At 38.9% G+C, this 21,769-nt stretch overlaps 1 protein-coding gene across 2 annotated transcripts; it reads right to left on the reverse strand.

The window, feature by feature from the left end:
• Window positions 1–7,445: 7,445 nt before the first annotated feature.
• On the reverse strand, window positions 7,446–21,698 carry LOC124157193 (serine/threonine-protein kinase WNK1). 2 transcript variants are annotated; one of them, XM_046531731.1, is made up of 5 exons: window positions 21,502–21,698; window positions 20,140–20,258; window positions 19,870–19,992; window positions 11,009–11,212; window positions 7,446–10,181 (listed from the first exon to the last, which is right to left on the reverse strand). In XM_046531731.1, the coding sequence occupies exons 1-5, from the start codon at window positions 21,516–21,518 to the stop codon at window positions 10,039–10,041; spliced, it is 606 nt and encodes a 201-aa protein (XP_046387687.1). In that variant the 5' UTR covers window positions 21,519–21,698; the 3' UTR covers window positions 7,446–10,038. The 2 variants fall into 2 exon arrangements, with proteins under 2 accessions (XP_046387687.1, XP_046387689.1); XM_046531733.1 differs by lacking the exon at window positions 19,870–19,992 and having other exon boundaries at window positions 21,502–21,692.
• Between the last annotated feature and the right edge of the window lie 71 nt (window positions 21,699–21,769).

The following is a 21,769-nucleotide window of genomic DNA, read 5'->3' on the forward strand; positions in this document are numbered from 1 at the left end:
GTTACGTATTTCATTGGCATTTTTTCAGTATGCCTGTAGGTATTACTTCCGCAAATGCTACCTAACCAATAACCCTGGATGACATTGGTTATTCATTGAAGCTCACTGAATTATAAACCTGATTGTAATGATGTCATTTAAGTTCCAGTCATTCCATGTCACTTAAGCCTTCTTTTCATGTTAAAAATTCCTGTTTTCAAATGCAAAAATCAAATTTTAACAATTATTTTGCCATTTATTCACAGCTAGGTCGTTTCACTAGTTTTCAGCTAGCCACCCATTGGGGAACTTGCATGGATCGTCGATTGCTGTAAAAACTATTTCGAACCGGTAAAATTGATAAATTAGCTCGAAAAAATACCTTAAGTTTCACCATTCATCATCAAAGGAAAAAAAGTTGACTTCAAAATCTAGAAAAATTTCTCTGAGCCAACTTTGAGCGAAGACAACCGAGCTCTGCCGAAGTAAAGCGTGACATAGGTGCCGAAACTGCCATCCGGAGCTGGGAAATACACTGAGCGCATGCTGTAAACATTGGTTTGAGGGAGTATTTAGATGCTCATCATTACTTGTGTATATGCTGTTATTCTTGGTAAGTTTTCCTATAGCTATTGTGCCACGATTATTACTTGGGATACTAAATGTGACTTTGGGATGATGAAGTACAAGCGTTTCACTTCGTATGTTTCAGTTATTAGAAAAATGGACGATAACGTTGTCGCTCGTTCTAATAGTGCACCTGAAATTCATCTACGTACTACCCTTCAAGCCACCCACTAAGTGTGTGGCAGGGGGTGTTAGGACACAAGCATTTTTTTAGGACACAAAAAATTGATGCCATGACCCTCATGGAATTTGTTATGACAAATTATTGCTATTCATTGGCAGAAAATCGAGATGTAAAAGAAACATGTAATACTGGAGGATAATGATCATATGCTTATGAGCCGTGCTGTTGAATTTGGCAATGCCGTATTAGCACAGAAGGTAGTCCTATCCATCCTACGGTGGTCAGATTTCTTTCCTGCTGAAAATTCATCACGAATACTTGGCTAGAGAGCCTTAATCACAGATAAAAACACTTAACTCTTGTGAAAAACAAATCTGTAGTTATGCTTACTTTTCAAGAAAGAAGAGGGGTTTGGAAAGCTAATGGCAATTCTGAGAGCTCAAGAAAATCACTTCCTTTAATAATGAAAAATAACTTAAAGGCAGTTACCTATCTATGAAAAGCAATGGACAGTTAAAGAAACAGAGAAATGCATTTATTGTTAAAGAGAACCATTTATTTCATGATAATGCAACAGTTTCACCACTTCATTGGTTTCACGAATTGGTTTTACGAATTCACAGCAAAACAGTCTACACACATTTCACATGTGAGATGGCGAATCAGTTCTGCTGCCAACACACAAGGTAAAACCTATTTCAATAATATAGGTAAATCCATAAACAATGTATTAGCACGTACCATAAAAATGTAGTGGGAAAGAGGCAAATACAATTATCAAAAACTGGAAGTCACTACCATTCTTATATTCATCACGTTCAACTTTCAATAACAGAGCTTGTTATGATGAAAACAACTTTTTATTCACTGATTTAAAGCCGTAAATTAGCCCCATGCAAGTGACACAGGTGACTTTTCTCACCACTATTCATTGATATAATAGACTAACTTCACACACAGTTTTGATCTTGATAGCTTGATCGTGAAATGTCATATCTATGGTGAGCAAAGTGACAATTTTACATCAATGTCAGACATTTATCGATAGCGTAATTGCACTGTTTACAATTCAATCATGATGGAACACTGATAATTACAACTCTTTGCCGACATTTTTAAACCTTGTCAAACTTGTTGCATTACAACCACTGGCACTGTGATTATTAGCAGTAGCTTAACGGGAGTTGTCAGTTGAAAATAACACACACTATTTGGCACAAAAGATACTCCTAGAAATCTCCAATCAGCGAGCAAAAGTTGCATTTGCTGGAATTCACCTCATAATACTAGCACAGGCAATCCTAAACGGCAAATTTTCCAGTACTTACGGATAAATGGATGGAGTTATAGTATATAAAAGCATAGCGGACATTAGAAAACATCAAAATTGTTCTAATTACATACTTATATGAATGAGATGCCGTCAATAACATAAACTTACAATTAACGTATCCCCCTTCCAGCGGCCGTGGCTCAGACACCTACAATGATGTTATTTAGGTATTATAAAATTTTTGGTCTAACTGCTCCAGTTTTACATATTATGCCTTGATTTAAATAGTAATATTTTAAATAATACAAAATATGAGGGTTTCCAAGCCTCTATCGTCGGATATTTTTCTTAAAATTGAAACTGAACAATACCTATCACATACGAAGCTCTCATAACTGCTGGCAACTATTACAAACAATCATTACAATTGCTTCGTGTGATGGTTCGGCACCTTCGACGTCATCGAGGCTTCGTCGGCAGTGGCTTGGGGAGTGAGGGAGTTGGCATGCTTTAAAATTCGTTATATGTATTTATTATTGAATCTTGCGAAGGAAAACTCAGATTTACATGCGGTTTTCTTTGTTGAATTCAGAAAATAATATTCTGTCCGTCTGTGAAATAAAAAAATCATGTAAGTTCCCAATTTTTTAATCATTTGGTTAGAAGACTGCATGCATAAGGTTATGCCCTAGTGTAGTGCTGAGAGAGAGAGAGAAAACATTTAGAGCTCTTATGGAAGTTACATAGCTAGAAACTTTTTAGCTATGTCAAATTTAAAAATTTGGAATATGCAATTTGTTAGTCATGGAAGAAAATGCAGGTCATGTTTGGATACACTGCCGAAAATGCATGAAGATTATCTGAAACAATTTTTTTATTATTAGCATTATATGAAAGGATGTTGGATGTGCGAGGACAGGGTAGGAAGAGTACATATATGGATAATTAAAAGTAAAAAACTTTGTATTTCCAACAGAATTTCTTAAAGCTTTTTACTTTTCATTATATTAATTTTATTCCATGAAGACACGGCCGAGATGATAAATCGTAATATACTCATATCTGGAGTTTTTTTAAGGGAGAGTGACACATTAAGAATTTGAAATAGAAGATAAATATGGTGACATTTCAGGTTAATTATTATGTTCAATATACACCTACCATTGCATAAAATGAGTACATTTGCAGAAAACCTTCCTCATTTTGTACCCATCTCAGGTTTTAATGCAACCACCTTACTCGTAAATTGGTCAGTGGCAGAAGGGGGAGGTTGGGCAGCCATCGTCCCCTGTAATTTCTGGAACAATTGAAAAGATGGTACATATTCTTTTGAGTGACTCACCAGGGAAAGTTCTTATTTTGCCTTCTCAATAAAAAATATTTGAAAATGATTGAAGAATATTCAAAACCCACTAGTCTAGCACATGCACTAAATACATACCTAGTCTGTCTTAATATCAAAAACATTCATGTTGAGAAGTATTGCATAGTACCGAGGTACTGCAAAGGCCCCCAAATCCTTACCCCAAGACAATGACCCTAACCTGCCCCTACATGTACTTTACTATAATATACTTTTTATGAAACTTCTATAGACTTAGAATAACACAGCTGGTAAACAAGTGAAATTAACAATGACAAACAAATGCTGCTCTAATTGACTGTCTATGGTAATCTCTAGTTTCCTCTTTCGAAGAGTACATAGTTGCAATCACTGTACTCAATCCAGCAATTATTTACATATTTTTGTTGGGGTCTATTAGTTGCATTCTTGTAATCCCCTAGCTGGGCAAGCATGTGCTCATTCAGTTAGACAGGTTCTAATTCTATGAAAAATAATAGTAAAACAGACATCAGGTACAGAATAATTTTAATGATTAAAAGTCCAATGACAATGCTTCTATGAATAAATGATTTATATAAGTAGTTATTGTATTATGAACTGCCATTTATGGCAAAAATGGTAGTAATTTGACTAGAAGTGGCAATGGTTAGATGCTCCTCAGCAAAAAATTATATTTTATATTGAAATCAGGGGGATTTCATCTCAAATCAGGCAGAGGGGTGTCAGGTGACCATCACAGATTTCTCTAAAAGTTACGAGTGTGAAAGCAGTACTCTTATGATGAATTATGATCACTTAATCTCAGCTCAGAACTGAACCGATATAAAGTTATTATCCTTTTAACATTGCAGCGTCAGGCCTCAGAGTAAAAAATGAGAAATCAGATCAAATTTCAAGTCATTTGAAGTAATAAGAAACAAATAGGACTTGTTTAAACAATAAAAATTAGTAATTATTTAATAATTTATTACTAAAAAAGGCCAACTTTCATTTGCTTTAAAATTTCTCAGCACTAGTTTAAATGTTCTGCTATCAATTAAAAAAATAAAAAAGGTAGTATTTTTATATTTCTTTGTTTTAAGGCATGTCAAAGTTAGGCATGTTTTCGACCAAATGCACTCTTATCGTGCACCAAGATTGCATACCTTTGAGGGAAAAAATGAAGATTCATTCTACTTACAAGGATATATTCTACTTACATAGAATACACGACCTTCGCATCGCCGATCGAGCTCAAATTTTGCGAATCGGTAGTTTATGGGTACAAATGTAATATGCCGAAGCGAGACGATGCACTTCTCGTAAAATTCCGAGAAAAAAGCAATTAAAAATCGTTAAAAATGAAGGTACGCTATATAAGCTGTTTTGAACGCCCATATGAAACAATAGGGCGACAGCCCAGTGGATACGGTGTCCAACTGTGGAGGTGAAGGCAGTGAGATCGATGCTCGCTCAGGGGACTTTTTTTTGTGTTAATTTTTAAGTATTTATTGTTTAAATTTTTTAAGTTCGTTTTCTTATCTTCGTTACTACTATGGAATATATTTTTAAAAGTTTTTTTAAATATTTATATCAGGAATGGATCAGCTTGGGATTAGGAACTGAGGATGAAGGGTGGATAGAAACCCGGCGTCGGCATTAGCCTGCTCTTAACGAAAGGCGCCAAGGGGACCACGGCTTAACGTCCCATCCGACGGACGGTGTACTGCACAACTAGTGTAATCCACATTACACGCAAGGATTGAATTTAGGAATGCCCCTTAATTCTTTACCGAGATTTGGATGTGGAAGGCCAGTACACAACCTCACAACTCCAGTCAATCCTTTATTTGCAATTTTCAGGATGGAACTCATCATAAAGACATGTAAAGCAAAGTGATTTGCGGCACCACAAACAAGTAGAAAAGGCGTTTTTTCCACACTTGCAACGACTGTCCATAATTTTTGAAGGAAAACACACGTCATTTACATTTACGAAAAATTGTCTCGTGCCAGCGAGCTTCGAAGCAAACATGCATGTTCAATAATTTTCCCGGAAACATATAATGTTATGTGGGTACTTGATTAACCTGTAATAGAAGAATCGAATAATTGGGGAAAGTTTTGCAAATTTTTTCCCTTTTTCGCGGCCGACGGGCATGAGCGGAAAGGGGTGATGTATGTGTATTTATGACCGGAATCACTTTTGTATGTGTTTGGTTTGTTTTCTGTTTTTGAGTTTATTTGTTGTGTTTTATTTAACTGTGAGCATGTTTGTTTTTGTTTTGATTTTTTTTGCTGATTTGATACTATGATGAGGAGAGATAAATAGTAGATTGTTAGGCAGAGAGCCATCTTGGAGTGAATGTACATAAGATACAGTGTGTCAAGTGATATTTTCCTTTGGTTTAATCGCTTTGATACGTTAGGGGTACACACTTCTTCTGAACATAGAGACTCTATCCTTGGATATTCCTACGGATGAGTTAACGTGTGCGTGGCACTATTGCTGGGAGCTGGCTAATGCCGACGCCGGGTTTCTATTCACCCTTCATCCTCAGTTCCTAATCCCAAGCTGATCAATTCCTAATTTAAATATTTTAAAAAACTCTTTTAAAAATATATTCCATAGTAGTAACGAAGATAAGAAAACGAACTTAAAAAATTTAAACAATAAAACACTTAAAAATTAACACAAAAAAAAGACCTCTGAGCGAGCATCGATCTCGCTACCTTCACCTCCAAAGTCGGACACCGTATCCACTGGGCTGTCGCCCTATTGTTTAACATGAGCGTTCAAAACAGCTTATATAGCGTACCTTCATTTTTAACGATTTTTAATTGCTTTTTTCTCGGAATTTTACGAGAAGTGCGTCGTCTCGCTTCGGCATATTACATTTGTACCCATAAACTACCGATTCGCAAAATTTGAGCTCGATCGGCGATGCGAAGGTCGTGTATTCCCCTTGTTAGCATACCCAATGGATAAAAGTTCATGCCTGAATTATTGGTTACATCGACTGACTGAATACAAGTTCAATCTTGTGTACTTCCATGGCGTCAAATGTGAGTAAATGCCCAACGCTACTTACTGGAAACGGTGAATGAGGCAATTTGCGCATAGCATTTTTCAATGGCAATTCTCATACGTCTTCTAATTTGGGTCACCTGGAACCATTCAATGGACCATGTGGATATTTAAGTGAGACACTAATGTCATTCTCTTCTAAACACATAGCAGTGATTTTAGCAATCCACCAGGTTTTTTTGAAAACATACCCAGTGAAGTCATTCATGGTGAGAACTTAATAATGTATGTCTTTATACCTGAATTTGCTAGTGTCACAGCCTGTATGCAAGTGTGGTTTACAGAGAGAACAACAATTGTCCCATGTATGTAAACCATCCATACATGACAGCCGTTGATACCATGTTCAGGTGCCACTTTTGCCCATTCACTATTTATTTTGTCTAAATTGAGCTAGTTCATCATGTGGAAAATGCAAAACTTTGATATGAAGCAAGAATTTACTTACATGCTCTATAAAGGACCCTCTGTACTGAAATTACTCGTAAGAATTGAAATTTCTCAGGTTGTAGTTTGTGGAATAATGTTTGACGAGTCGTACATCTTCATCACAGGGCCCTTTTCATGACCAGTTGCACTGAACTACCACCAATGGCTTTCTCCCAGATTAAGACCTTTACCCAATTCAAATACCTGAAATCTATTTTTGAAATGAAAAATTTTTTAAGTCTGGCATAAATTTTTATACCTCCCTTACCACTTCAAAATTTTCATAGGAGCAAGCAACAATCAATTTGGGCTCCCAACTTTTTTATGGGATGAACTGATTTCTTGTTGAATGAATTTTTAACATAATTTTTAATCTTAGGTTAAAAGAATAGGCCAGTGCTTTCATATTACATTTTTAAGGACAGAAAAATAGCAGGAAATAATTGCATTGATTATCTAATGATTAAATCTATTCAATAAGCTCAACAAAATACTTTAAAATATCCTCCCTAGCTCATCGAATGGCCAATTATTTAAACAATGACCTCGCTCTCATATATACACATGCTCATTCACACAATATAAGACACTACAACAAACATAAACTTTACAAATAATTTTAATCATAAAAATGTCATACAATATATGAAAAGTGTCACAGAACAAACGCTTCCCTGCACAGTTGACAAAATATCTTCCTTCCACAATGAATCATTATCAACCAATCATAAGCTGAACTACTACAATAACGTACATGTTCCAGCAATACAATTTAGACTTTAATGATTGACAACACTGCATTCATAACTGTATATCCATCAAAAATTTTACCTTGTATACTGGAATATTAAGTGACAAATCCCTGTCACTTATATAAAAAGCACAACAGAATCACCATGGATTGACTGACATGCCACTTGTACTCTCTCCTTCTCAATATTGGATCACTAGCCTTAGACAATAAAATTTCAGATGAACTAGAAAAAATTCTTGACATTTACTCATTAACTAATATACCTTTCTCGTAAAAAGGCATTTTTAAATTTACTCATTCATATCTATGAGCAATACAAACACATACACAAACTATGCTATCAATCCCTTTCAGTTCGTACAATATTTACTTCTCATTAGCAAGTAGAGAAGAGAATTTGAGAACACATTAAAAGGAATGAACCATTTACAGAGACCAACTTTGCAGGAGATTAGGTACTTATTCCTAGGTATCGATAGAATAGGAACAATTAAAGTAAAGCAGACTTAATCCTCACAAGAGACTTTCAAAGAATCTTACATTGGACATGAGGGTATAAAAATGTAACTCATAGAATTGGTATTATCACTGATAAAAAGTAAGCTTCATAAGCAACTAGCAACTGAATTTGCATACACTTTCAAAATAAAAAAGTAAGCTTCCAGATGAAGGATTACATTAATTAGGTATCCACCTCCATCCTGAAGCTAACAAAATGAAATTCTATAATAACAAAAAAATACAAATAAGCGCATAATATGGGTATATGATTAAAATGGCTTCACTTCACTGAAGCACCCAATATAATCCATGTCAGAAAGATTTCATCTATTACAATAAAAATTTTAAATCCCGACTAGGCTTCAAGTACATGCCACAATTAACACAATAATGTCTTATGAGGATATTTCATTATAAAAACTTCAAACTATGCAACAATCATATGAAGACAGCTTTCATTGTGAATTAACTGTAACAATCCTTCATCCTACCACAGTCATACTATTAACTTTTCTTGAGAAAACATGTCAGTTTTTAAGTCTTTCAACAGATGTATCACATTTGAATAAAATAAAAACATGGAAGGAATCTTGAGTTGGATATGTGAGACGTAGGGCAGCAGAGACTATCATGTTGCCTAGCCATATCGAGTATGAAGAAATAGTGTAATAATTGAATATTTATCAAAAAGTAAAATACAAAAATGAAAATCATTCTGGCACTGAGAGTCAAAGTGCTAGGCAATACACGATGCTGAACTAATGCCAAAAAAATGCTCATTCAAAAGAAGATAGAATTCTTATTCATTCCTTCAATTGGATCAAAGAGAAAAATTTCATAAATTTTAACCTTTGATCCTTTCAAAGTTTAAAAACATATACACTATACATGATGCTCAAAACTTTTTAAGCCCTTTCTGTATGTGTAATACATTACATGTAAAGGTTTAAGAAAGACTCTTCTAACAAAAAGAAAATTACACACAGAAAAGGTAAATGAAACTTAATATTAGAAAATACGACTCATTAGATTTGGCACAGAATACTTCAACTAATGAACCTGTAATATCTACTAAACATTTCATAGATAACAGGATGCATACCTATTATTAGCTAGCAAAAAATGTCAACCTTAACGATGAATAAGAGTTTCAGTTATAATATCTGATATTTGGAATCTTAAATATGAAAACATTCAATATGTCATGGTGTAATACAATTTACAAGGTACATTGCCAAGGGATTGAAAATGTTGTGATCTAGCCCACTAACATCTTTTTAAGGATGCATGCAACAGCCATCAAGAGTTTTTTGTAAACTGGACATTTGAAAAGTGTAAATTTACACCCACCATTGTAAAACGGTTAGAGAGGTATCAACTTAAAGAGAGAGTTAAATGGACTAAACCAATTCCAAGGCAACTAGAATAAAGTTTCACGTTCATCAACTGGATATTAGCAGTACATACAATAAATATCAACTAAGATAATGAAAGTGGACAAAAATTCATTAAGGTATGCAAAGAGTGCATCATGACATTGCAAATGAGCACCATTTAAAAATAGGAATTAAACTAAGGTAACCATTTTCAATCATGCCAATGTTCTGGCAGAAAGTTTTACAAACGATTAACAGGAATCATAGCCTCTTGCAGGCAAATCTCCTGAGCACTGTTTAATATTGCACAGATATGTTATGAATCTCTATTCAAGAAAAAAGGAAGGGGATCACAAACCAATTTCTTTTAAGCACATAATATTATGAGACTAAGTTGGAATCTTGCACAAAGATATATATATAAAGCAAAACAAATCAATCTCCTTAGCTCCCATTGCCACCTCCATATACCATTACTGCATAGAAAAATGGATTAGAACAAAGGAGACAATGTATGTACTGCACAGCAAGATGAAATGAGACAAAAACAAGATCTTTATCTTTTAGGGACCACCCTGGTTGAAATGTGGGTTGAATGCAGCTTGCTTTGAGTATGCTTCCTGAGCACTTATTCCTCCTGATGCTCCTTGCATTTGCATTACCTCACTATAGGGAGGTGGCTGACCCATTGGCATCGGCATTGCACCTGATACGGGAGGGGAAAAAACATGAAATGGCATCTTCAAAACAAAAGAAATTGACATTGCAACAAAATGATGGCTGGTCATGTTGTCTGTACATTTATGCCTTATTTTTAATTTCATGAATTTATAAAAGCAAATTATATGTTTTATCTTCCTTTTTTACATTTCTCATGTTTATACAGAGGAAACAAAAGTGAGAGAATGTTGACTTGTTCTGTAGTTGAGGTAAAGCAAGAAGATGGCTTGAAATACAGAGAGCAACCTTAGAGACCTAGAGGTGTTACAGTGAATACTGTGGTAAGATACATAATTCCTGGTAAGTGAGGGATACATGTGCAAAGCTACTCAATTTATTCAGTACAGTGCAATCTTGTTAATTTCACAAACATGGAACAATCACACGTCCATATTATCATAAAAGTGGAATTACTGGAACTCGCAGGAACAAGCTAGATCAAATTTGCCCATGAAAGCCCATTATGTGATCATTATTTAATTTGCAATCAATGCCTTTCATTTTCTTTGACGAAGGAAACTATTACTATTACAAGTAACACATTATACCACTCGGTCATTAATGCGACCTCTGCCTCCAAAACTTTTCTATATTGAATATTTTTCTCCCTGCAATCCTCAATCACTGAACTCTATAAGAGGGAAGTAGGGAAGATTTCAAAAATGGGCAGGATACTATTTAATTGCCATAATGCCAGGCAGGAGTCAACATGATATTTTCCAGGGATAATTTGAGCCACCTTTGAAGGGAGACAAAAACTGATTGTGTTAGCAACATTATAAACGAAATAGCACTCCATTTTGGCTACTTTACCTGTGTGAGGAGGTGGCATAGATGGAGAGGTAGCAGCAGGTATTACATAACCCACTGGTATAGTTTGTTGAACAGGATATGCACCTGGTTGCACATATGGGGCGGAGTGTACACCACCACTGACTACTATGTGCTGTGTCACAGGTAAACCTGCTGCATTGGTGCTTTGAATTGCTGTAGCAGGTATCACAGTTTGTGTCACACCTGGCAATAAGAGAAATAACATGTTTAACCCATTCGTATCCATCCACCGGGATTAAAATCGATCATCCGATTTAAACCCATCCATTTTCAGGTGAATAAAATCTACAAGTAAGAAAATTATTTCTAAGGCAATTTACAGTGGAAAAAATATCTAAATAGCCACCAGATGGCAGCTGATATCAGGTACACTATCTGGCCAAAAACCTACCAAAAAAAACTAGTAAGATAGCGGCAGGACCAACTGATAGATATCACTATGTATTCTGCTTACGGGTACGTTTATGGTGTTTGTGGCCAGCTTCAGGCCGCATACCAGTATGCTTATGGAAAGGAACTACAGTCCGGTTAACATCATTCTGCTCCAAATTGAAGCTTGCTTACTAATGCCAGGATTTCTTTACCAAACACCAAAAGCACTCAAATATTTTAGATTTCTGAAGTAGATCTTACTTTGCTTAACCTTCCTCATTAAAAAAGAACTATGTATACGTACTATTTTCCACTGATTTATTAAAATAAAACGCTACTGGTAGCATTTTTTAATCTGAGAAAAACCGGAATTAATGTTCTTATTTTGATATGTTACAGTTACAAGCACACCAGCAATTACAAGGATATGCAACAGAAGTCTCAAGATATTTAATGATTAGATTGTCACAATCAACATAGAAAACTAATGAATTCGATTTGACAATAAGACAATCATGCTTTTAAGACATAGACATTCAATATCAATAGAACGATAAATTCAAGATGAAAATATTTAAATTGAGGGTAAAAAATGAATGTAATCTAATAATTGAACAATGCATCGATTAAAACCATCTTGCCACATGCCTCTACTTCTACATAATTTCCGTGATAGAACAAAAAAGGGTTGCTTCGGTAAAAATACACATTTTACAGTAAAATTTCACAGTAAATACTAAAAACACTGATGATTATGCCATGGTGTAAATAGATCTTAACACAAGAGATGAATGCGAAGCCAATAGGAAAGAACTGGGAACAAACAAAAGAAGGATGACAAAAGAAATAATTTTACTTTTGTCATCCTATTGTATATATGTTTGGTATCCGAAACAATTTTCCCCATAAGAAATAAAGGTAATAGGAATAATTGGTTCCTAGCTCCCATTGACTCGCTATTATATGAAAGTTACAGGGTATATTGGTATTGTAGGTATTACATTGTATTACTTGTAGACTTACTATTGTAGACATTGTATTACTTTGTATCCATTTAGGATCGCACAGCACCGAACACAAACATGGCTGCTACACATCTGTTCGCTAACCGAAATTTCGTTCGCTATCCGAGGCAAATTTTTAGCGAAATTTTTGGTCGATACCCAAATTGTTCGTCAGAGGCGTTCGCTAACCAAGGTTTCACTGTGTATATATTTACTTTATAATTTCACAAGGCTGACATGATGGTTGAGTGGCAAGAACACTAGCCTGCTATTCAGAGGTTATAATGCGAACATTTGAAAAGACTAAACAAACTTAAAATAAACAATTTTGTACCCTCCACACAGATTTATAAGTATGTACCTTGTTCTAATTCAATGGCAAAGTGTCATTGTTAAGAGTGTAGCCAACCGACAAAAATATTTTTATAATAATATGTCATCAACTGGCTGTTCGAAATGGTCCGGCAGGTGCTGCCCCTCTGGGGGACGCCGAGGAACTCGGACTGTCGAGCCAGTAAGGAGGGTGACGCGCAGTGAGTCGCGCGGAATGTGTGTAGAGAGACGGTGCGAGTTTTGTTAAGGGAGTATCCCTCGAGTGCTGTAATAATCCTTGCTACCTCTGTTAATAAACCTCTACCTCACAGTTCAGAAGTGGGATTGACCAGCGAGCTGCGGTGGAGTTGTTCGTGCACATCCAGCCATCAATAGATAGAACATCAAAAACCCCAGTGCGGACTGAGTAAGGTGAGAGAGTGTGGTTCTAGTTGTAGCAATGACCAGTCCGACGAATGCGTCGTGGGATGGCGAGTGTCGCGTAGGTAGCTTCAACGGGGTCCATTCTGCGGAAGGAAGGGACGCGACTGAATTGGCGGGAACATGTCGAGAGCAGGAGAGCGAGGCTGGCGTGGCCAGGGAGCGTAGTGAGATGCACCGAGAGGCTACCGCCAAGTGGGTTCTGCCTGCGTCGACGCCGTTTGCCGCGAGAGACAAGGCTAAGGAGGATATACAGGCAAGAGGACCCGGTGAGCAACCGCGCGAGGCTACTGTCGTGTGGCCTACTAAGGGCAGAGAACCGTCGTTGGGAAATTGGCGGTATCCTGTCGGAGAGAGTAGCGTCCTTAGAAGCGCAGCGGAGAGGGAACAAGCGCTTTTGCAACACGAGAGAGAATTGCTAGAGAGAGAAAGGAAACTTCTAGAACGTGAACGAGAGCTTTTAAATGGGCAATCGTTAGTTCTTGAGAAAAGTATGGTGGGTTATCGAGAAATAGCAGAGCAATTATTGCCGGAGTTTGAACCTTCGCTAACCCTGGGGTTCACGGCGGTACAGTGGGTCAGGCGAGTAGAGAGCATTGCATCAGCCTACGGATGGGACGAGTCGATGTTGTTAGCCCAATCCGTTAGTAAGTTACGCGGAGCGGCGAAACTATGGCTGAATAGCGTAGCCGAGGAAGTACACTCTTGGGAGGCGTTCAAAAAAGGACTATTATATTGTTTCCCATCAGTGGAGGACCAAGCCGACGTGCACTTGAGTCTTACAAAGAGAAGAATGCAGCGTGGCGAGACGCATGAGTCATATGTTTACGCGATGAAGACTATCGCTAGGCGTGGTGAAGTAAATGAAGCCTCCCTTATCAAGTACATTCTAAATGGCATGTGGGATAAGGAACTGGTGAAGCTGCTGACTATGTGCGACTTTGAAGATGTAGAAGGACTATTACGCAAGATAAGACGATACGAGAGTGTCACTGATAGGGCCAAATTGGGAGATAGGGCAAACTTTCACAATCGACCTCCTGTGACCATTGACAAGAGGGCTGAGGTCAAGGAAGTGAGGGGCGAAAGGACGCCTACCCAGGGCGTTTGTTTCAATTGTGGAAAAAAGGGGCACCTCGCTAGGGAGTGCCGAGTAGCTGCCCGTGAGAGAATTTGTTACCGGTGCAAGCAGACGGGACATATGCAGAAAGATTGTTTGCAGGCAACACCGAGAACGACCCAGAATGAGAAAAAGTGGAACGTTAGGAAAATCACACGACCCAATTGCATCATAAAAGACGAGTACCACAAGTGGATAGAGATAAACGACGACAGGGTGGTTGGCTTCGTTGATTTAGGAAGCGATGTTGTCACCCTGAGAAGAGACGTTGCACAAGAACTAGGAGTCGAATATGAGGCGAGCCAGAAGCGTTTAGTTGGGTTTGGATCAGGGGGTTGTGAAGCTATTGGCACGAAACGAATGATCTTGAAAGTAGACGATGTGAATGTGGAAGTAGAGGTTTTAATTGTCCCAGAAAATTCTCAGGAGGATGCTATCATTGTAGGGCGGAGTGCCTTAGACCAACCAGGAATTCGGGTCGAAAAGGAGTTTGGGAGACTCACCATTTCCAGAGAAAACGCCGACCTTAGTGAAAGAAAGAATTCTCAAGTGCGGAAGGTGGAAGAGGAGTCACGGATCCAGAAAGACGAGATACACATGAACGAGAACCTGACGACGCAAGACGAAGGGGCACTATGCGACCTCGTAAATAAATTCAGGGGATGTTTTGCTAAAAACTTAAGCGAGTTAGGCAAGGCGAACTTCACCAGCATCAGCATTGACTTGAATGACGACAAACCCGTGACGTCACGCCCGTATCGTCTGCCTTACGCAAAAAGAGAGAGCATGCAAAAAGCGGTGGAAGAGCTGATGAGGATTGGAATAGTCCAAGCTTCTACATCAGAATATGCTAGCCCGGCTCTGTTGGTGAAAAAGGCAAATGGAGAGGACAGATTATGCATCGACTACAGAGGGCTGAACCAGAAGACCCGGAAGGAGAAGTTTCCCATGCCGGCGATTGATGAGCAGTTGGATAGCCTCGCGGGAAACCGTTATTTTTCCACTTTAGACTTCGCGTCGGGTTACCATCAGATACCAGTGGCGCCTCAGTCAAGGCATCTTACAGCGTTTGTGACGCCGGGAGGGTTGTTCGAGTTCAACAGTATGCCCTTTGGTCTGGTAAACGCACCAGCCGTGTTTAATCGGGCTATGAGACAAGTTATCAGGAACACAAAACCAGGGGATGTGTTGATATATATGGATGATGTTCTGATACCGAGCAGAACCGTGAAGGAAGGACTTGAGAAGCTTGAAAGATTTCTAGAAGCACTCAAAGAGACAGGACTAACATTGAAGTTGGCAAAATGCGAATTCTTCAAGGAGCGCGTAGACTATTTGGGTTTCGAGATAAACGCAGATGGAATAAAACCAGGCGAACGAAAGATTCGAGCCGTGAGAGAGTTCAAGCGACCGGAAAATGTCCACGAAATCAGGCAATTCATTGGATTGGCCGGGTTCTTTAGAAGGTTTGTGCCAAGATTTGCTGCGATTAGCCAACCGTTGACAAAATTGACGAAGAATGGAGTGGAGTTCAAGTGGAATGAGGAACAAGAGGTGGCATTCCAAGAACTTAAGGCAAGACTGGTCGAAAGACCTATGCTGACGCTTTTTGATGTGAGTGCAAAGCATGAGGTTCACACAGACGCCAGCAAACATGGATTAGCAGGCATTCTTATGCAATCGCAAAATAAGGGACCATTGAGACCTGTGGCGTACTACAGCCGACAAACAACGGATGCAGAGAAATCCTATCACAGCTACGAACTCGAAGCCTTAGCGGTAGTAGAGTCAGTTGACAAATTCAGGATGTACTTGTTGGATCGAATGTTCAAGGTAGTAACGGACTGTAATGCATTAAAGACGGCGATGACTAAGAGGGAGCTGTTGCCAAGAATCGCCAGGTGGTGGTTGAGACTACAGGAGTACGACTTCGAAATCGAATACCGACCAGGCAGGAGCATGAGTCACGTAGACGCCCTCAGCAGAAACCCGGTGGGAAAGGCGGTAGAACCTGAGATGGTGGACTCAAAAATATTCACCACCAGAATTCAGCAGGAGGATTGGCTGTTGACCATGCAGCTGCAAGATCCGAGTCTCCAGAAAATACATGCGACATTGAAAAAGCCAGCACAGACAAACGAGGATAAGCAAGTGCACACTGATTATGTAGTAAGAGACCATCGAATATGTCGAAGAGTGGAGGGGGGAAGTCGTTGGGTGGTCCCAAGAGATGCGATTTGGAGAATCATAAAGGGGAGCCATGATGACATGGGACATTACGGAGAAGAAAAGACTCTGGAACACCTGAGAAGATATTTCTGGTTCCCGAGGATGAGACAAAGGATAAAGAGATATATCGCAGCCTGTATCGAATGCGCGTACCACAAGAGACCAGGCGGGAAAAGGGAAGGAATACTGTACCCAACTAAGCGCGAGGGTACGCCTTTTCATACCGTTAATATAGATCACCTAGGACCGTTCCCTCGTAGCAAAAGAGGCAGTGAATACGTCCTCTCGTACCAAGACAATTTTACGAAGTTCATAGTACTACGAGCTGTGAAAAACACGAGGTCAAAACCAGTCTGTGAGGCCTTGAGTGAGATAGTTAGCTTGTTTGGTTGTCCGGACCGTATCATCTCGGATAGAGGAACGGCATATACGTCGAGAGAATTTGAGGAATTTTGCGAGGGGCATCAGATAAAACACATCAAGAACGCCACTGCAACGCCTAGGGCAAATGGACAAGTAGAGATCAAACGCCATAATTACTCGAGCTATCACTACGATGAATTCAACGGAGGATGGAAGTGATTGGGATAGGCGCTTGAAAGACATTCAATTTGCCATGAACTCGATGAAGAACAAGACGGTGGGAGCCAGTCCACATGAACTGTTGTTCGCGTACCGCCCGCGGAATGCGTTAAGGAACCGAGTTGTAGTGACATTGCAGGAAGATGAACCTGAAGTGAGCAAAGAAGTGATAGAGGAGGTTAGGAAGGAAGCTTTAGGCAGGATGGTAACATGTCAGGAGAGGCAGAAAAAAAGGTTTGACGAAGCTCACAAGGAGCCAAGAAAATACGTGCGGGGAGAGTTAGTGTTAGTCGAGCGAGAAGCCCAGGCGACGGGAACGTCTCGAAAGCTAGCACCCAAATTTAAGGGACCATACAGGGTGGAGAAGGTATTCCCCAGGGATAGATATTTGCTGACAGACATCCCAGGAGCAGCCAGAACCCAGAGGAGGTTTCATTCGGTCTTTTGTGCAGATCGAATGAAACCATGGTGCCAACCCCCACCAGACTACGACCCCGATGCTGTAGAAGAAGATGACAACCCACCCCCATGCAGCCCCGGAGACCAGGGAGCCCACGAGCAGATCCAAGAGGACCCCGATGCTGTAGAAGAAGATGACAACCCACCCCCATGCAGCCTCGGAGACCAGGGAGCCAACGAGCCGATTCAAGAGGATTCCGATGCTGTAGAAGAAGAGGTCAGCCAACCGCAAGAGCGGGCCGAGGACGGCCCTGAAATCAGGAAAGGCCGACTGTCATCAACTGGCTGTTCGAAATGGTCCGGCAGGTGCTGCCCCTCTGGGGGACGCCGAGGAACTCGGACTGTCGAGCCAGTAAGGAGGGTGACGCGCAGTGAGTCGCGCGGAATGTGTGTAGAGAGACGGTGCGAGTTTTGTTAAGGGAGTATCCCTCGAGTGCTGTAATAATCCTTGCTACCTCTGTTAATAAACCTCTACCTCACAAATATTTATGTCAGTAATATGATTGGAGTAATTATGAAGCTGAGCATAAAGGACAAAGTTTTATCATTAAACATGTTTAATGTTTGGAATTTCCAAAGAGTATTGCCTTCATCCATTAATTTAATATTTTACTAGAAATCTGAATGGTATGATTTTCACTAGAGCTTGGCTATGCATCACACGTGGCACTCACATCACAAGGGACGGAACACGAACTGTGAGTTTCTACTGTCAACAGTTTAAATGACAGGGAGCACCACAATCACCTATCAAATCAAAATTTGGATTGAAAACCTCAGCGAGTGAATACTTTCACAACACAACTCATTCACAATGCTTCAAGGCTTATCACTACGCAAGCCGCGAAAAAAACCTGTGAATCATTTATGGGTACGAGGTGGCTCAATAGGCTGTAAATGCAATTCAAGAAATCAAGTGCTAATATAGTCTCTCTGATAGTGGTAAAAGGAATTCAGATCTCAACAGCTACACGGCTCTATCCACTGGACTGGATATCATGCTCAAACATAAGGAGGAAAAGGCCCCCCCCCCCCCCCCCCCCCCCATGGTGGTTTTTAAAAAAATCCATGCATTGGTAGATAAATTTGAATGAACCCATAAAAATAAATCACAATTACAATAAGTTAATGGCACATAAAATAAAATGACTTGAGATGTTTTTTAAGGGATGTTAAAAACTTTCAGGGATTAGGTTAGTATGAGCTATGGTGTTGGCTCATCACCATTTTGGTCCGCATTCAAAACGTGGTGGTGGTTTCTCATAGGCTCCTTGTTCCTTGCTTGAGTGCTTTGCAAAGGGCACTTCAAGAACAACACTATCAGTCATGAGGCACCTTTTGTTAAGAGCAGGCTAATGCTGATGCCACGTTTCCTCCGTGGTATCAGCATTAGCCTGCTCTCTTTTCCTCCAGCAAAAATGACCAGAGCAGCAGGTCACCTATTCCAAATACCATTCCATATTTGTTTACTTTATTTAAACCATAATTGAGTCAAGAAATAGAGCAAAATGATTCCCCCTGTAACTGCCTGGAGCTTAAAAATAGTTAACGGAAAGCACTTGCCTCATCTCCACATTGTCTTGACTTGTTAGGAAAACACTGTTCCGAAATGTGGAGATTATAAAGGTGCCCATGCCTTGGGACATGGGAGAAGGAAATCACTGTCCTATGTCTTTCTTGCTCCTCTGAAATCATCAAGTGAATCTGTGAGCACGAAGCTCACCATAACACTTAAGCGATTTTCACTGAGCTCTCAATATTTCCTTTCATGATGTGATACATTCCACAGGCTAAAATTCTCACTGCTTGCAATGGAAATACTACCAACAAACTTTCAGGCAATGGCTCTACTCTGAATAATGAGTTGATAAAAGTGAATGTGTTGGCTAGAAAATAATCCTTAAAAAATATGGAGATGATAGGTCACAAATGAACAGCTTTTTAATAATCCCCAGGAAGTAAAAACTAACAAAATCTCGGAACAAAATAGAGGAAGTAGTCGACTCCTGACCAATTATAGACTTCTTCAACATGGATGACATACCAAAAACAAGCTGTGACATAGAGTTTCAGAGTTTTTAGGAGATATAACGACATATAAGTACAGTGCTTTCTACACAGTGATGTATACAATATTTTTGTGAAGACTATAATTAAATAATTGCAGAAAACAGAAACATTTTGGTATCTAATCAAAGTAAACATGATAAAAATATGAAAGCATGAAAATTATTCAGAAAAAAACTACATACACATTCTACAAATCTCTACCTAGAATTAATATCCACAGAGAACAGGTATAATTATAATTGATATGTTACCAGGATAATATGAATGAGGTGGATATGCTGTTAACCCTGGCTGAAATGGATAGGCTCCTCGGGGGTTAACTATATGGGAGCCTGGATTCATGGCTTGAGCATTCACTATCTGCTGATCAACAGCTGTGAAACCATTCATCGAGGAGGTGAGAAATTTTCACATATCAACAAAGAACTTTTAAATTTACAGAAATAATTAAATTTCAATTAAAGAGGTTATTCCACCACAAGAAAAAATGCTAAATTAGTATACATCAGCAAGATACTCACTGTGATACACAGTACCCTGATTCCGTCTTTTGTTCCAGAGGCAGCAAGGGCAGCAATAACACAGGCAGAGTGTGAACAGTAGGAATATTAAAAATGCAACTCCTATTGTAATCACTGGGCTGAAAATAAAAGTGGTGAGAGGGTAAACAAAAGTTTTAACATTTTAAAAGGTTGAAATTAATGCCATTTCCCAGGATAACAAAGATGTGCACGGACATTTATTTGTATTTGAAGGGAAAAATATGCTGCATATCAATTCTTCTGCATCAGAATAGAAATTAAAAGGAGACATTTAAATTTAAACAGTGTTTCACCCTGCATATCTTGCTTTCCTGAGAGGTAAGTTATCAATTACTTACAATACCACGTAATTATTGAATGCATGGATATTTAAGAGGAGATTGAACAGAACAAGGTGTTGGTTTCACTGATCAACTGTGCCACGGGGCTAACTGATAATAACAATAACGACAAAAACATAGCATAGATACAGGAATCCACAAGAAAATTACACTAAAAGAAAAAGTTTCCTAGTTCGTCATTTCCCAATTCCCAAGGGGGGCAGCCGCACCTGAAATTCCACAACTTTACCAGACTACTCTTGCAGTATTCCATATTGCTTCATCAATTGTACTAATGAAATTAAAACTCTTTACAACTCATCTACATGCCATTAATCCCAGTCACAGTTTAACACTGACTCTTTCAGTTCTTCAACCCGAAGGTTGGCTTGGATGGGTGAGGGTAGATCTCAACCCAGTCAAGTTCAACATCCACACATTCACGGTTTGAGGGCCAGTTTATTCTTCTGGGTCACCTTGCACAGCGAGGATTTTTTGGGGGTATCCATCCAGGGCCCTTAGGTGAACATCCAAACTTTCAAATTACTTGGCTACCACGCCCCAATAATAAATAATTTATGATTTAGAATGAATTTTAACAGTAACATAGCATAAAATTAATGGTACAATTAAAAATACTTGAAACTATTAGATGAATTTTATAACATGGGGAACTTACATGAAATATGCGTATTTCAATATAAATGTGGCTTAAAACTGAACCATCCCAAGGGCCACTCAATGAAACTTAAACTAAAGACGGCTGTGGAAATGGTAAACCGTAAATAGAATCTTAGATATTCAAAAATCTTATACATGTCATATCGTAAGAGGAAATGTCACACAAATTTAAAATGTGCACACTATTTATGATATCCCTGACATTTCAAGGCTCAACACACACAGCAAAATTTCCCGAATTTTCCCGGTTTTCCATTAAGGCTGCCAACCTACCAACAGACGCTAATAGAAAATAATAGGATCAATTTTTCATAAACACATTCTACCATTAAGTACTTACGCGAAATCAAGAGACATTATTGAAATATCAATAAAGCACGAAGCAGACGACAGCAATTAAAATTTTCTCTTCCACACAGAGGTATAAAGCATTTAATATACCGAATTGTAATGTTAAAGAATCACACCATCAGCAAATCGAGACATTCAAGAGTTGTTTATGATTCACTTCACGCGTGATGGGAGAGGGGAGCCTGTTTCCCTGTTTCGCTATTCACAACCTTTTCATGCGCATCGCGATGCGCATTTAGCGTTGCGCGGGTTGCGGG

The sequence above is a fragment of the Ischnura elegans genome, chromosome 4, assembly GCF_921293095.1.
Source record: "Ischnura elegans chromosome 4, ioIscEleg1.1, whole genome shotgun sequence".
NCBI lineage: Eukaryota > Metazoa > Arthropoda > Insecta > Odonata > Coenagrionidae > Ischnura > Ischnura elegans.